The sequence below is a fragment of the Misgurnus anguillicaudatus genome, chromosome 15 (assembly GCF_027580225.2).
Source record: "Misgurnus anguillicaudatus chromosome 15, ASM2758022v2, whole genome shotgun sequence".
NCBI lineage: Eukaryota > Metazoa > Chordata > Actinopteri > Cypriniformes > Cobitidae > Misgurnus > Misgurnus anguillicaudatus.
This window is the reverse complement of record NC_073351.2, coordinates 2,941,410-2,956,890: the sequence shown is the minus strand read 5'-3', so window position 1 is coordinate 2,956,890 and position 15,481 is coordinate 2,941,410. Positions and strand designations below refer to the sequence as shown.

At 38.2% G+C, this 15,481-nt stretch overlaps 1 protein-coding gene across 3 annotated transcripts in view; it reads right to left on the bottom strand.

Annotated features, from left to right (window-relative positions):
* tspan4a (tetraspanin 4a) overlaps positions 1-12,560 on the bottom strand; it is a 45,077-nt gene extending 32,517 nt beyond the window's left edge. The window contains exons 1-2 of one of the 3 annotated variants that reach the window (XM_055173388.2): positions 12,410-12,560; positions 5,798-5,877 (exon numbers count right to left, since the gene is read on the bottom strand). In XM_055173388.2, the coding sequence (XP_055029363.1) occupies positions 5,798-5,860 (63 nt within the window). In that variant the 5' untranslated portion in view covers positions 5,861-5,877; positions 12,410-12,560. Of the gene's footprint in view, positions 1-5,797; positions 7,130-8,121; positions 8,247-12,409 lie in introns of those variants that run through there. The other 2 variants (XM_055173389.2, XM_055173387.2) reach the window with 2 other exon arrangements.
* Positions 12,561-15,481: the final 2,921 nt, after the last annotated feature.

Here is a 15,481-nt window from a genome sequence, read left to right as displayed (position 1 = left end):
TCATGCCTCAAATAATGTCATGTTGCTTTGTGAACACAGTCACTGATCAAACCTCAAAGATGAATATTGAAAAATACTTGGAAAAAACATGTTAAATTATATATAAACAAACAAAGAAAAATCCCTGCATACAACATTGCATAAAAAACAGCCCGAGTGCTCTTTTTCAATGAAACTTATTTAAATAGGAGCTTGTAAACAAACAGTGGGCTTAGACATACTGTATAATCAATGTTGGTTTTATGTAAATATTTTAACAAGCAGTGTAATGATAAGTTTGGGACACATACCATGATAATAATATGTTTCTGTATTCAGACAGAACCCATTGTGGCACAGCTCAAACTAAATGAAAAGCCCATATAAAACTTCCCTTCAATTTATTATAGCTCTTATTAAAAATAATAGTGATCATCTGCACATTTGCAAATAAGGTATTTGGCTTTGAGCACATACAGTATGTTTCCAATGTAAACAGTACATTGCATGGAATGTAATACCACTGTCATACCGCCCAGCTCTGTGTCTCATATGATTCAAATAACATTACCCATAAGTAGGTGATATCACAGATCATCAGCAAAGAAACACTGGGCACTACAGTCCTGTGCCCACTGACACACAGTAGCTCTTTAGATCTATTCATAGCATCTCCTGCTGCTCATACACCTGTTTCTCCATATCCCCTTATTTTCTCCTTTACCATCTCTTCTTACAGTCTTTAACTCTGTGATCTTTTATTTTATTTGGTTCACACAGACCTCTCAGTTTTCCATTGTTAAGTCGTGTTAGTGGACAGTGCAGTACATCATGTCAACATTAGCATCTGCTAACTTTTTTATGCAGGTGTGAAATGGGTTTGTCTTGCTGTGATTTGGGTCAGCTCATTCCGCAGGGCCAGACGCGCTACAGATGCATAGAGCACAATGATGTTGAGCTGCAGTATTCAAATAGACAATTGAATAGATATTTATAGGTTTTACACCCTTTCATTGGATGTAGTAACCGGTCATCCTTCAACTCATACGAATTCCTGTAAACCTGGCATCCTTTTAGACAGCAAAACACCTGAATACATCAAGCCCTTAAACAAAACGTCAGTAGTTGGAATTGACAAATTTCTGATGGACTGAAAAGGCAGCAAAAGTTTAAACTGGTTGTATACAAAGAAACTGCATTTTGATTGGTGGCAATTGATGGTCAAATGTAATTTCTTGAGGAGGTCAAACTTAACACAATACTGTTTTTTAACGCCCACTAGATGGCGCTTAACTTTAAAATATTGGTTTTTGGCTGCTTGCACAAATGACCTATGGGGTTGTGAATCCTTTTTGGAGGACACGCTCATCACATACAACCCAGCAGGATGAGGATGAAATGAAACATCTCTCATGTGTCTGACAGAGGCACTGCTGTACATTTACCACTGAGAGCTAACACACTTTCTCTCATAGAGTGGATTAATCCAGAGCTCGTGTCCTTTTCTGTGATCCATCTGAAATGCTTAAAATGCACATCATTTGGGTATAATAGAAAATGTTATGCAGACAGTATAAGTTTTGCCCATCATTGAATAAAGGAGACTCAACTATCTCTCTACTGATTCTAATAGAATCCTTAGAGTTTTGTTTAGTTTTTGTGTGTGTCTCTGATGGTCTGATTGTGACATGATTAGGAACCCCCATAGACAGTAAAAGAAATGGACACAGCTACCCCATTGGATTCAACGGAGACAAGTGAAGTCAATTAGAAGCACGTACTTCCTGGGGTCAGCGTACTGCGCATACTCAAACTGAGCTTGATGACGTAGATGTGACGTGAGCGACCTGTCTGACAATTGTCTTCTAATAGCTGTGCCAAGAGAAATCTAAATCACCCACTGAATCCTCAAAACGTTGTTGAAAAATTTTGTCCCGTTGCTTTAATGGACTATCTATGGGCTTCTCCTTTGACTTTATGCCTCCACGTCCCCCCGATTGCCTCATAAACAGTAAAAGATTGCGTGTGAGCTTCTCCTCCTGTCCATACGGTAATTTCTTTACTGTGCGACAGAGAGTCGCAGGTTATGTTGCAATCGTTAGCCTATTTGTACAAAAACTGCTTCTACTGGGCCATAACGTAAGTTACATGGTAATGGAGCCTTTTTATACATTTTTGTGTTTCTTTAGAAATAATTAATGTACAAATGGAGTCTATAAGCGCATCAGATGTAAAGTTATTTCCTGTCAAAGTGACGCCAAAATGAATGGGAGTCATTGGACTGCTAACAGCAGGTGGGGGTCCGCTAATCAATGGTGGCGCCCGTGGAAGCTTCAATATAATATGAAACCCTGCCCCCCTGGGAACCCCAACAACAAGCTGCTTCTTTTTCAGCTTTTGTCTTGATACTATATAGGTTACACCAGTAGCATGCATGTGGACTCTGCCTACTAGAGATCTGCATGTGTAATTGCACGTCGACGTGAACAAAGACGCAGAAGTATACATAAAAACTGATGCATAATGTAGAGGGTATGGCGTAGGTCTTACGCAAAAGTATAAATCACCCTTTAGTGCGTTTGTGTTTTTCTCTTTTTCCACCTCTCTAATCTTATTTTACTCCAAGTTGATTGACACGATGTAAACAGTTGTGCTCCTCTCTCCCTATTCTGGGCATTTATCTCTGTTCACAAAGTTTAGGATTGACAATTACATTTAATTACAGTTGTTGTGATCACAGCAAGAATAGTGTCTGTCTGTATGAACAAACAACCAAAGTCTATTACAATGTGATGCTTGTAACCATAAACCCCTTTCACACAGTAAATTAATCCCAGAATATTACCTTAAGATTTGCAGACTAATTTTTGCGGGAATTTTGCTGGACAACCTCGGTGTAGTCTTCGATGACCAACTGTCCTTCACTGATCTCATTGCAAAGACAGCGTGATTTGCATTATACAACATCCGGAAGATACGAATGATCTCCTTGCTGGCCTTCCTGCACAAAGCATCAAACCACTCCAACTGGTTCAGAACCCAGCAGCCCAACTTATCTTCCAGGAGCCCAAAAAGGCTCATCTAACGCCACTCTTCATCTCTTTCCAATGGCTACGGCTTGAAGCCAGCATAAGGTATAAGTCACTACTGCTCCTTTACAGAACTTTCAACGGCATGCTTTCACACTTTTCTGCATTCCTACAACCCCCTCCAAAACCTTGCTTCGGCAAATGAGCAGCGCCTTGTCTTACCTTCACAAAAGGGCACTAAATCACGTTCCCGCTATTTTTCCTTCAGATACTCAAACAGATATTGACTGCATTTCCACCTCTTCTGTCCTTATAAAAAGACAGGTACTCTCTCAACAGGTACTGTTTTGGAACAGTGAAAACTTGTAACTTGGTATAAGCTTGTATTATTGCCTCCTATTGACAAATCGCTTTATACAGTAGTTTCTTTATCTTTGACAGTCGCTTAGGATAATGTAAATGTGGTTGATAACAGGCTGACTGACACTACAAACTGATGATCTTATAGAACATGATGCATTGCTGTGTCTGTCATAATTTAATAATTAAGTTATATCATTTTGAAGACAGTGGCTGTTATTTATATAAAAAGGTTTTTCCTGTTTACTGTCTTGCTTAACAGAGATAAATATAAGACAATTTGCAAAAACAGTTTACTATCAAGCTGTTATTATCCTGTTATATATTTATTGCCCAACATTCCCAACGTTTCTGATACATGTCCCTAATTTAATTTCATATGTCGATATTAATTCAGTGTTTTTAATGCTAATACTTGAAAATAAAATAATTTTAACTAGGGATTTTCATATTGATCAGTTAACCGTTAACCGAAGGTAAGAATTTATAACCGATTAATACTATCAGTTAAAAGAAAAAAATATTTGTTAACACATGGTGCATGTAGACACGTCTACAGACATTTTGCTACTTTTCTATTCTTAATTTATAAATGGCATGTAAATGACGTGAATTATTGTTGCCCTGACGGTCTTGTAAACTAATCATTTGTATGATAAATCATTTGTACTGCATATGTGTCTGTGCTTGAGTATGGAAGCTGCACGGAGACGCGTGTGTGTGCGCAAGATGACACGGCCCTTCTCCGTCTCGTGCACATCCCTACAGACCTTCACTGATCGCCTCTGCCCAAGACCCTTACCATAAACATCTATCTTTGTGCACACACAAAGAAGACACAAAAGCAAAACTTTTTGAAATGTGTCCTGCTTTAGAAAGGCGTGAACATCTTATAACCCTGCTGGAAAACAACAGCATAATTCTGGTCTATGTTGGTCCATACTGGTTTGGTGCTGGTTTAGCTGGTTAGCTGGCTGGAGAACTGCTGTTTTACACTGATGTGTGTGTGTGATTCTGCTGTACTGTCTGCTACATGAATGGACATCATTCACCTCTTTTCCGTTCAGACATTCCTCCTTTACAGTCCACATAATAAATCTTCAGTTAATAACACGAGTTGACATAGTTTCTTATTAACTACTGTTACATCAGTTGGGTTCATCATGATTTCATCAGAATTGAACTTTTTCTTAATTATGCTTTTATGCTCTATATACAAACAACTGTATTAATAATAGAAGAGGTTATTTAAATAGCTAAAATCATATATAGACTAAACTTCCCCTGTTTACTTTGGTATTTTCATGCTCATGACTAAAACATACCATTTCATCAAAACCAAAAGATTGCAGACAGACTTAACATTAAACGACAGTGTATAATTACATATCCCAGGGGGAAGTAAGTACTTATTTTAGTTGAAAGTGGCAGTGTTTCACATCAGAGTGTGTTTTAAAAGTAAACAAGGAAGCCTTAGTTTAGTTTGGACAAAACAGCCACAGTTAAACGGTGTTAGTATTCATTACAGGAACTCTGTGTGCTAGCAAAACCTTGGGTTTGTTATACTTAAAACGAATTCAGTACTAAAAATCAATGTCACTCTCTGCTGTTTATGTGTATACGTGTAAGTATCATAAATCATGAAAACGTATCGAAGTGTTTACTAAAACCACAAACTAGCTAGACCAAAACTGAAACTAAATGAAATTATTTCCAATCCTTGAACTTCAGATCATAGCAATAATCAACGATGGGCTGTTCAGGCAAAATTCCAGTTATGTATTCAACAGGGTTTCTACCAAAAAAATGAAGTGTCTATATTTTTATGTATGAATGAGCTGGAGACTCATATACACCACTATAATTATTCTATTTATGTAGATCTGTACACACACACACACACGCGCACGCACGCACGAACGCATGCACAAACATAATACAGAATAATTCACAAATTAATTTAAATATCCTATGCGCGCCCATCCTTGTATGTCTTTTCTTTCTTCCGTGGAACACCAAAGTAGAAAGTTTGACACATAACAGCTCATAGTGACCACATGGTCCACTAAATCCCTCTTTGTTTAAACTGAGATATGATGACAAACAAATCAAATGTGACGTGGCAGTTTATATAGGCAAAATAGAGAGTAAAATTTGAAAGCTATAGATGATTAAAGGTTTATGGTCTGTTCCTCGTAATCGTATGGATAATTACAGTGCGTCTGTGGAGTTTGACAGCTGTGATTACTGAGTATAGAATAGTGGGACTTTATCTGTGTTACACGGGTTTGTAAAATGTTAGGAAGACATAAGAAAGGGCAGAAATTTGAAAAAAATATTTACCTCAAATTTAATCTCATCAGAGGGACTGGAAGAAAATAACTTATATACACAGCCAAACATGTTAAGCGTGTGGGATGTGTACTCACCCAAAAGAGCAGGTTGAAGAAAACCATCCCGTACCTCAGGGCCCTCAGGCAGCCCTCAGCCATCCTGCAGCGTCGCAGCTCTAGGAGGAAGATGAAGGACAGGTCCAGGTAAAAGACCACATATTTTCTGCCCTGGGCTGTGGTATAGCTGGCTTTAGCTTTTTTTGACCCCGGTGTTGTACGGAGACCAAAGACAAACGGCGAGCTGTGGAATTCGTATTCTCCGGTGTAATGTAGACGAGGCGAGTCTGCCTTGCTGTCTAGTGAGGGACTGCGGCGATACGGAGTTTCGTCTGTACTTGAGCGACGCATTTTGGGGTCAGGGGCCGGGGTCTGAACCCGGACCCCCAGGGGCCAAATGATCCCCACTTTGACGAGACTTGACGCACGGCAGAGAAATGTGGTAAAGCAGCAGGTTGAAAGCACGAAACTGTTGTTCCTAAAACATTGTTTGTTTGTTTTTCTGGCATCAGAAATCTAATGTGAAGACATTTAATCTTACTAGAACCTTTAATGAGTGGCACCTGTTCATCAGAAGAAATGTCTCAGCACTTCACCTCCTTAATCTCACACACACACACACACAAGCACACGCATACAGTATGTGCCTGCAGCCTGCACTGCTGTTTTCGCCTCGGCACACCTGAATGGTTGCAGGCAGATGAAGTCGTCTCATACACTGCAGTAGCTTGACCAATTTTGATATATCCTTCTCACCAATGGAAAGAGATGAATAGAAATGAAAAGATAAACCGACACGCCAAGCTGTTTAATACACCGATCCTTGCGTCCTTTGACATATCCAGACACTTCTTGGCAGCTCATGCAAAGAATGCATCATTGCATCATATATCCTGCCCGTCGCACAAACCTTTCTCTAGTCCTTGATCTGTACGGTTTAGCTTCCTCTATCCCTTCTTGCTCTCCCTCTGTGTTTCTGTGCTTTTCTCTTCGTGAAGGTTTGCTGTAGGATTCAGAGGTCGAGCATCATGCATCTCTATTAATCCTCTTCTGCTGTGTTCATCATTGTCTCTTTCCGAGTATAAAGGAAAAGAAAAGCGAGAGCAGTTGCAGAAGGGATCCACACTGACTGCTGCTGTCCTCTCACGCTTCCATTATTTTTTGCCTTCTTACACCCCCACACTAACACACACACACACACCGCCTCTCGCCTCTCCATCACACAGATGCTTAAGACTGTGACCACACCCCCTCGTGGATCATCCAATCATCTTTCCCGCTCGCCATCTTCCTTTAACATACGGCTTTCCTCATCTTTCACCTCCTCTTTTCCGTTCACACAAATCCAACACACTATTTATTACAGCTATGTGATGCAGAACATCTCTGCGACATTTCCCCTTCATCTCTCTCTCTCTCTCTTTTATCTTTTATCTGTTTCTATTCATGAGCTCAGGCAGCATGCGTGTGACATTAATCTGGTAAACTCACTCTATTCTATTATTCTCTCTCTCTCTCTCTCTCTCTCTTAGATCAGTTGATTCCCTATTGGTTCATGTCACACAGCTGCAGTTTTAATCTAAACCAAACCAATCAAACCGCTGAAACTATAGAAATAAAATTAGATGGTATCTTTTATTTGTAAGAGTAATATGCACAACAATTGTTCACCAATTATTCAGTGAATAAGCACACATGTAACTGTGGATATAGCTGATCAGAGGTTATGCAGACACAGGGGCAAACTGGCCATCTGGAGCACTGGGAGTAGGCCATTTCATTTTGCTTTTATTTTTATTTATTATAAAGGTAAATTCTGATCTAATTTAAGTCTGTAAATTTGGGATTGCTTTTAATTGTATAGATGTTTGGCTGTTGCAGGCTGGCAAATGCAATTAAGAAGAATGCGCTAGGTGCTCTGCATGCCATATTTTAAGACCATATTTAGGAGTTTATCGAACTAAACATTTTTTAAAAATGTTTTTTTTTTTTGACAGGTAGAAGTTTTAAAATGTATTTCAAACAGCGTGGTTACCTTGTCAAAATTTGAGCTACAGAACAGCTAAGCTGCTTCAGAAATATGAATATTTCGAAACATATAGACTTATGGAATAAATTTCCCGCCAAATGTATTGAGGTCACGGATCCAAAAATAATATGCGTGAATGAAAAAATAATAAGCACTAAGTTAATCAGAACTTTAACTATTTTCCCGATACATTTTTTTTTTAAATTGCCAGTCAGCGCCAGCATTTTTCATGATTTTCACAAAAAGTTTAATGCCTTTCAGAAAATGTTCTTCTTTAAATATATAAACAAACAATATATCAAATGAAAGAAGATGAAAAAACGTTTCATACTACCTCATTAGTTATCTTCTTATTACCTTTCAAATATGGGTAGGTTTCTTCAAAAACACCACATTTTAAGCAAAAAGCTGAGATAATTCCATTTTTGTGAAGGACTTTTGATAGAGATCAAATGCAGAGCGATCTTTAAAACATACACGGAGTTCTTTCTCTTTCAAGTGAGGCGCTACTTCCGGGTTGTATAAATTGCGGAAGTGCGCCCCCTGGTGGATAATAGCGGTATTGCGGAAAGCCGGAAATTCTCGTCAGTTGCATGGAAGCGTTTTCTCTTAATTGACGAGTTATCTTGTCAATGGCTGCGAGTTAAACAGATTTAAAATTATATTGCAAAAAACAAGAAGAACGAAAGCAAAGTTATTCAAAGTGCATACAAAATGACGTTTTCTTTGTTCATATTACTCCTTTATTTCTTCTCCCTAATATTTTCTGCTCTTATTATTTTTTTATGCTTGTGCTGTTTTTCTTTCAGTTGAAGAGGAAGTTGACGTTACTCCAGCGTGACTCTCGGCTGCATACTCGTGCGGGCCATCTTCTGGCAAATATTGGACAATTAAATCTCATTAAACAAAATTATATTGTTAGTGGTTGACAGAAATACACTTATGTCTGTTGTGAATACTCGCTGTCAGTTCCCTTTCAGTGGGTCACTACGACGTCACATTGTGATCGACGAATTGGGAACCACTCCGCGGGGACCTATCTACTTTGAGAAACTAACAAAACGCCAATGAACTTGGCATGCAAGTATTTGCATAATGCTGGTGCTGCCCGCCAGGTGCATATATAAGCAGCAGGTGCATAATACCAAATCAGCTTTATTTTCTTCGAAAGCCGGCAGAATCTCTGCTCACGAGAAGCTATGTTTTAAACTCTCAGGAAGTACACTGCTGCTCAAGTTGGTTGGACTTCAGCACCACAGCGGAAGCATTCAAAGTTTTCCACCTCTTTATTTTCTCAGTTTTGAACTTGAGTTGAGTGTGTGCATTGCCTCTCCACTGCGTGTTTCATCAAACCAGCGCTAGAAGAGTGATTGCCTCTAAAAGAGTTGCACGTTCGAGCTTTGTGTCTTTTTGAAGACAGTCACTCGTTCGTGTCACGGTTTGGTGCGTCTTTTTAAAGATTTCATTCCAGCCGTGTTCTGTTTCTGGATGCGGTGCGTACATGGCTGGTCATGATCGCTGCGTCACTTGTCTGGGGCTCCAGCATGCTGAGGCTGCGTTTCGTGATGGCTCATGCTCCATTTGTGAGGGCATGTCCATGCTGGATTTGTGCAGGCGGTTGTTGTTTCTCCGGGAACGGCAGCCGGCTTCCAAGCCTAGTACTGCCAAGGGTGCAGTGTCTAAGCTTGCGAAGGGAGACCTCCATGTAATGGTGCTGAATCGGTCAACACAGTACATCACACAACACAGTCGGTGCGTCTGATACGCACACACCCGTGATCACCTCCACCCCTCCTGCCACAGGTACAGCAGTCGTGCTTTTAGTTCCTCTCGCACGTTATCTGGGGGCATGTAAAAAGCTTCCCAGTCCATCACGTTGGCTTTTACGCACGAGCTGCATGTCCCGGTGAATGGCAACTCCATCCCTTGTCGGTTCAGCTGATTTGGAAACGTTTCGGCAAAGCGAAAGTAGATCTGTTTGCTTCCCCAGTAATAACCCATTGTCGCCTGTTTTATTCACTAGCTGACGATTCGCTCGTAGTGGATGCACTGGCACACAGCTGGCCGCAGGGTCTGCGCAAATATGCGTTTCCCCCAGTGAGCCTCATCGCACAGACTCTGTGCAAAGTCAGGGAGGACAAGGAGAGCATTCTATTAGTTGTGCTGTATTGGACCACCAGGAGTTTGTTTCCAGAACTCACCCTCCTCGCGACAGCCCCTCCCTGGAAGATTCCCCTGAGGAAGGACCTTCTTTCTCAAGAAGGGGGCACATTATGGCACCCGCGCCCCGACCTCTGAAACCTCCTTGTGTAGTCGCTGGACGGGGTGCGGAGATTCAAAGGATTTACCACAGTGGCTATCTAACATTATGGCTGCAGCTCGAGCGCCGTCGACGAGACAGGCTTATGCACTACAATGGAATCTGTTTGTTGTCTGGCGTTCTTTCCAATGTGAAAACCCCTGAGAATGCCTGATCAGTGTCGTGCTTTCTTATCTCCAGCACCGTTTGTGGAATAGGCTGTCACCATCTTCTATTAAAGTCGATATCGATGTGATATCTGCTCACCACTCGGCAAACGGCAGAACTGTGGGTCAGCACGACCTGGTCATTAGATTTCTTAGAGCCGCTCGCAGGTTAATTCCTTCATGCCCTCCCTCTATTCCTCCCTGGGATCTGTCTGTGGTGCTGAAAGCCTTACAAGACGTTTCCTTCAAGCCTCTGCATACTGTGAGTATTAAGTTTCTTACAATTAAAACTTTAACGCTCATCGCATTAGCTTCCGTTAAGAGGATAGGGGATCTACATGGATTTTCGGTCGATGAATTGTGTCTACAGTTCGAACCTGCTCAATCCAGTGTAACATTGAGACCCACCACTCCCTTCAGAGATAAGTTCCCACCACTCCTTTCAGAGATAAGGTGGTGAGCTTGCAAGCGCTGTCTTTGGAGGAGGCACTACGTGTGTATATAGACAGAACGCAAAGCTTTAGAACCTCACACCAGCTCTTCGTCTGTTACAGTGGACAGCAGAAAGGAAAAGCTGTCACTAAGCAGAGGATGTACCATTAGAAAGTTGTAGGTTTGAAAAGCTGTGCCCTGTGGTGCATTGTGGGAGTTGTAGTTTTCCATTCAAATGCGCCCTAAAGTCACGTTCTGTCTTTTCTCGGTCAAATAGACACCAAATTCTAAATTTATGTTACATTTCGACCACAAATATGACCCACTTTCAATAAAGATTAATGTTTCTAGTGATGAAATTTCCCTTTAAAGGATCTGTATACTTCACTACCTGTGAATATACAAAAAGTTATCTGAAATTGTCAAAGCCCATCTGACGGTCCATATTGACCCACACGATCACCAACTATGAGTGTACTGGAGTGACGTCAACTCCCTCTTCGACTGATTGGGTAGAGGGGGAGCTGTCAAACTAAAACTAGTAGACCAATGGTGACACTTAAAGTCTGCCCTGATTTGCATGAAACTCTAACTGCAACTTTTGGAAATGCAAGCGCAGAATGCAGAAATAAAAACAGGACAAGCATACAATAAAAATGTATAATATAAACAAAGAAAACGTCATTTTGAATGCAATTGGTTTTCCAGTTTTGTGCAATATCATTTTAAATTTGTTTAAAGTTATTCACGCATATTATTATTTTGATCAGTGACCACAATACATTTGGCGGGAAATTTATTTCATAGGCCATGTTCAACATCGTATAATGAAAGATCTGTGGTGTATTTTGAGCTGAAACTTTACAGACACATTCTGGGGATACTATTTAAATATTGCTGAAAACACTTTTCAGTTTTTTTTAAATGGTTAGGGGCCCTTAAAAAATAACACAAATAAATATAAGGGTTAGGGCCAGAAAGTCATATTTCAAAACAATTTGTTTACAGCCTTTTTAAGAACTTACATTTCAAAGTTGTTACAAATGTAAAGAGACGCATTGCCAGAATACAAATAAGCGTAGCACTAACTTTATTGAAAATTGCTTTAAGTAAGACTCTGGGAATTTGGGTGTTGGAAGGAATGTTCAATTTGAGAAGTCTATTCTAGAAGTCTATTAGAAAACATAGCACACTAAGTCAGAACAACTTGAAGGTCTTCAGAAAGTACAGTGGCTGTAGCTGAAAGCTCTAAGACGTGTTACAGAAGTAGTAGATAAAATAGAGTAACAGTATAATAACTTGACTAGCTAGCCTATCTATGCGCAGCAAATAAAAATTATATTTGGTAATTTATTAGATCATTAGATAAACACATATTTTTTAATATTGTATTATTCTAATCTTTTAAGATTATATCTGTCTGTCTAGTGTATGTGATGTGTTTCGCATATTTTCTGTTAAACACAATATGGAAATTGTAACTTCTGCAAACACTGAACTTTTGTAACTACTGTTGTTTTGTGTTTTTGTGAATTTGCTAACATCCTAGTATTATTTCCTCAAATGAATTTGGATCTAATAAGCAATCAGTTTCAATGAATAAAGAAGAAAAATTCAAGATGCTTCATGGTACCCATTGTCCAACGTCTTATTTGTGGAGAAAAACTTTTTTTTTTAATGGCACATACAAAATAGTTAACAGTATTGATTTTAATACTACTCACCCCTTTAGATGACCTTGTAAATGGTATTGTTACTTTAAAATATCCTTCTTCATCATATTGGTGAACTCTGTATAAGCATGTGTGTTTTCTCTCTCAACACAGCGCTGTATAAGTCTGTCTGTAAGTGAAGTGTTATATTATAGCTCTAGTTGGGTCTCAGGGAGGGACTGCCAACAGGAATCTCAAGAATGCTGTAATGTTATTCTTAGTGGTGGAGTGTATTTTTTTATTTTCTGTGTACTCGAAACTTTCTTTTTCATACACTACAGTATATGTTTTTATATTAATTTTATTTTACTTAGCATGCCATACTAAAGTGACTTTTAAAATGTTTTATAGTAGGATCAGTGTTTTTCTTCTTCAGATATTGCTTAAAAAGGAGACATAAAAATAAAATAAAATTGTGAGATGAAAAGACAAGAAAGGAAATTAAGGTAGGGTCTGCTAATTTAATTTAATTTGAAATATTTATGAAATTATGAAACTTTCTAATCCTGTGAATCATTGTAACCAAGAAAGCCAGAAAATAGGGTCATCTGCTGGTGTAACATTCCCAAATTATTTGTCTAGGCGTATGGAGCGACGAACATAACATAATATCAGGATTTATAATGCATACTGGAGTATGCTTCTGATAAAACCCACGTACAAGGCAACCAAGTAACGTGCAAACAATGTAAGTGTTTGGTAACACTTTATAATAACTGCAAGCTATAAATCATTAGTTAAACATTAGTAAATAAATAATTAATTCATCATTTATAAAGTATTGTTCCTACATTAAAAGACATTAGTAAACAGTTCTTGATTCATAAGCATATCTATTATGTGTGTGGTAAGACTTTGCTAATATATTTATCATATTTAAATTTTGTATTAAAGTATTTAATTACTTGAAAAACAAGTTATTCATTTTTTGGGTAAACTATCCCTTTAAAAGTGGTAGTAATGTACGGATTAATGATTTTTTATATAGCCTATTGAATACAGGATTGACAACCGTATTCTGCTGCTGTGTGAAAGTGGCCATTAGACTTTATTAGATGAGGACCACAGTTTCAGAAGTCTGAAGAAATTGGGGAGGTTTATTGCACTTTTTTCTCAACATAAGGAGCAACCAGACCTCTACTGGTGCATCGGATATTGAGATAGATTCTTAAACCATCCGTTAGTTTAACCTTGTCTTTGACCGTGGAGGCGGCCGGAAAGAGCATGTGAAAGCCAAAAGAGGCATTAAATAAGTTTGTGTTTTAAGCTATTATTGTTTTTCAACAGCATAACATTACAATGTCAAATTGTGGCTAACCTCACTCCATTTCATATGGTTAAATCTAAGTTCAAAGAAAGTCTTCTTAAATATTTGAAGAGTTTGGTTCCAAAACGCAATAAATCCATTTTGAGTAATTTGGGTCAAAACATGTTTTCTATACCAAGAAAGTGACAAGATGAAAACCACTATTTTCTGTTAGAAACTTTCACATGCATCTTTCACGAAATCATCCGCATACAAATATCATGTATGATGTTTGCATAGGTATTTGCCTACCTAACATTGCGTCATCTCTCACAAACAAATTCTTAAGTTTAAAGTTTTAAAATAGCTACATTGCAGGGGTCAAAATTATAGATTTTTCTTTTATGCCAAAAATCATTATTATATTATGTAAAGATCGTGTTTTATGAAGATTCACTTCATAGAGCACTAAAACAAACCTTTTCATTAATTTGCCTTGCTGTATACGGACTTATATGTGATTTTCTCAATATTTAGATTTTTTGCACTTTCAAGTTCCAGATTTTGAAATCATTGTATCTCGGCCAATTATTATAGTATCCCAACAAATACATCAATAGAAAGAAATTATTTATTTAGAGTCTGGATGATGTATAAATCTTTTGGATAAAGACTGGTTTTGTGGCCCAGGGTCATATGTGTATATCAACGTACCATCACATCACAAATGCAAATATATCGTTTAATAAGGCAATTGACATTGGCTGATGTGCTGTTTTACGCAAAGGCTTAGACAAAGTTACAGTTTTTTGCAATCACTTTGCTGCTGTTTTCAGAGCCTTGATGTCATTTTTCACGGCTCTAGATACAAAACTCAAAACGGTAATCACTTGTAACACAGGCTGTCTAGTGTTCAAAACATTGCATTGTGCATTCACATCTTTAAAGACATCTTGCACTTGCACAATCATTGTTTCAAAACACAAATTTACTGTGAAATACCATGGAAACATAACTATAGATCACCCACACACAAGCAACTGATAGTTTCACTAAGTCATTGTTTGTACAATCATTAAATATTGTAGAACAAAATTGGTGATACAGTTTTGATTATGGTACATGTAGAGCAAATACATATCTGTAAAAGTACTGCAGTAGTAGAGAGAATACGACAGACACATTGGAATCATTGAAGAAAGTTTGTAATGAATTGATGAAAACACTACAGTACAATCACAACATAGGTCACATCATTTCACAATCTGCACTCAATCATCAGTACAGTTTTTTTTATTCGCTTTGGTACTATTTTCACATGTAAGGTGTACATTTTCAAAACTCTTAGTACAAAAATCCAAACTGATCACACTTGTAACGCAGCTAGTCATTCTTTCAAAACCTGATGTAATGCTTTCAGTAAGTTGCACATGTTTTCAGTCCACATAATCATTGTTTCAAATATAAGATTATTGTAATATGTAATGAGAACATTTGGTTTAATCACCGAAACACAACGGTATGATCTTCTTTCAGTTTAATACTTTTAACAATCAGTTCATCCAACAGCAAACAATGCAAGATACATGTTTCAAATCAGCCTTAAAAGAACTGAAATTAATATGCTACAGTACTATAAAATACATATTACACAGTTTCACATTAGGCAATACACTACATTACTTACATAATCTTTAATTTCCCAAATATCCGTTCTATGTGTAATCAAGTGAAGGATCAATGAAGACATCCTCTGCAATCGTTTGAGCAAATTACACTAGTTTTTATTTTTCAGATATAATTGTAAAATAGGTATACTTTCTATAATGTAACTGAAT